This window comes from Antrostomus carolinensis, unplaced genomic scaffold, assembly GCF_000700745.2.
Source record: "Antrostomus carolinensis isolate BGI_N321 unplaced genomic scaffold, ASM70074v2 scaffold29974, whole genome shotgun sequence".
Classification (NCBI taxonomy): Eukaryota; Metazoa; Chordata; class Aves; order Caprimulgiformes; family Caprimulgidae; genus Antrostomus; species Antrostomus carolinensis.
Window position 1 is genome coordinate 1,015 of NW_010313339.1, and position 675 is coordinate 1,689.

Genomic DNA, 675 nt, shown 5'->3' on the forward strand with positions numbered 1-675 from the left:
CCTTGGTTGAACAGACCCACCCCCACCTCTCTCCACCCTCCTCCAAGGGACTTGCACAGAGCCACAAGGTCTCCCCTCAGCCTCCTTTTCTCCAGGCTCAACACCCCCAGTTCCCTCAGCCACAAGGGAACTCAGCACACTTGTGCTCCAGACCCTTCCCCAGCTCCGTTGCCCTTCTCTGGACACGCTCCAGCACCTCCATGTCCTTCTTGGACTCAGGGGGCCCAAAATTGAACAGTGCATCTGACAGCCTGGCTGGTGGAGGCTGGCTTCCTCTTGGAGGGCAGTTCCCTCCTCTCCAGCACACCCCAACCCTGCTGGCTCTGTGTCTCTCTCCCTGGCTGTCCCACAGGTCAGACCATTTCTTCCAGCCCCATGACAATTGTCCCAGGAGGAGGTTTTCCACCCTCTCAAACATGGAGCTGAAAGAGTTGCACATGGAAGGATATATTTGACTTCTTTCACATCCAGGACGACAGGTGGGAAGATGCTGCAGTCACAGGTGGCATCCATGATGAGGAGGAGCAGGTTACTGCTGGGGATTGGCTGTGCCACAAACATCCTGCAAAGAAAAGAGCTGGTGGGAGCAATCGCACCCCTCACTGCAAAGCCACAGCTGTCCTGGCATCACCCGGTCCACAGCAATGAAACCCAAAGGAAACAGGGATCATCGGA

At 56.4% G+C, this 675-nt stretch overlaps 1 protein-coding gene across 1 annotated transcript in view; it reads right to left on the reverse strand.

Moving 5' to 3' along the window:
• LOC114818544 (voltage-dependent calcium channel subunit alpha-2/delta-4-like) overlaps positions 1-675 on the reverse strand; it is a gene marked incomplete at both ends in the record, with an annotated part of 4,098 nt that overhangs the window by 743 nt on the left and 2,680 nt on the right. Inside the window, one exon of the mRNA XM_029084820.1 lies at positions 450-562. Within this exon, the coding sequence (XP_028940653.1) occupies positions 450-562 (113 nt within the window). The remainder of the gene's footprint in view (positions 1-449; positions 563-675) is intronic.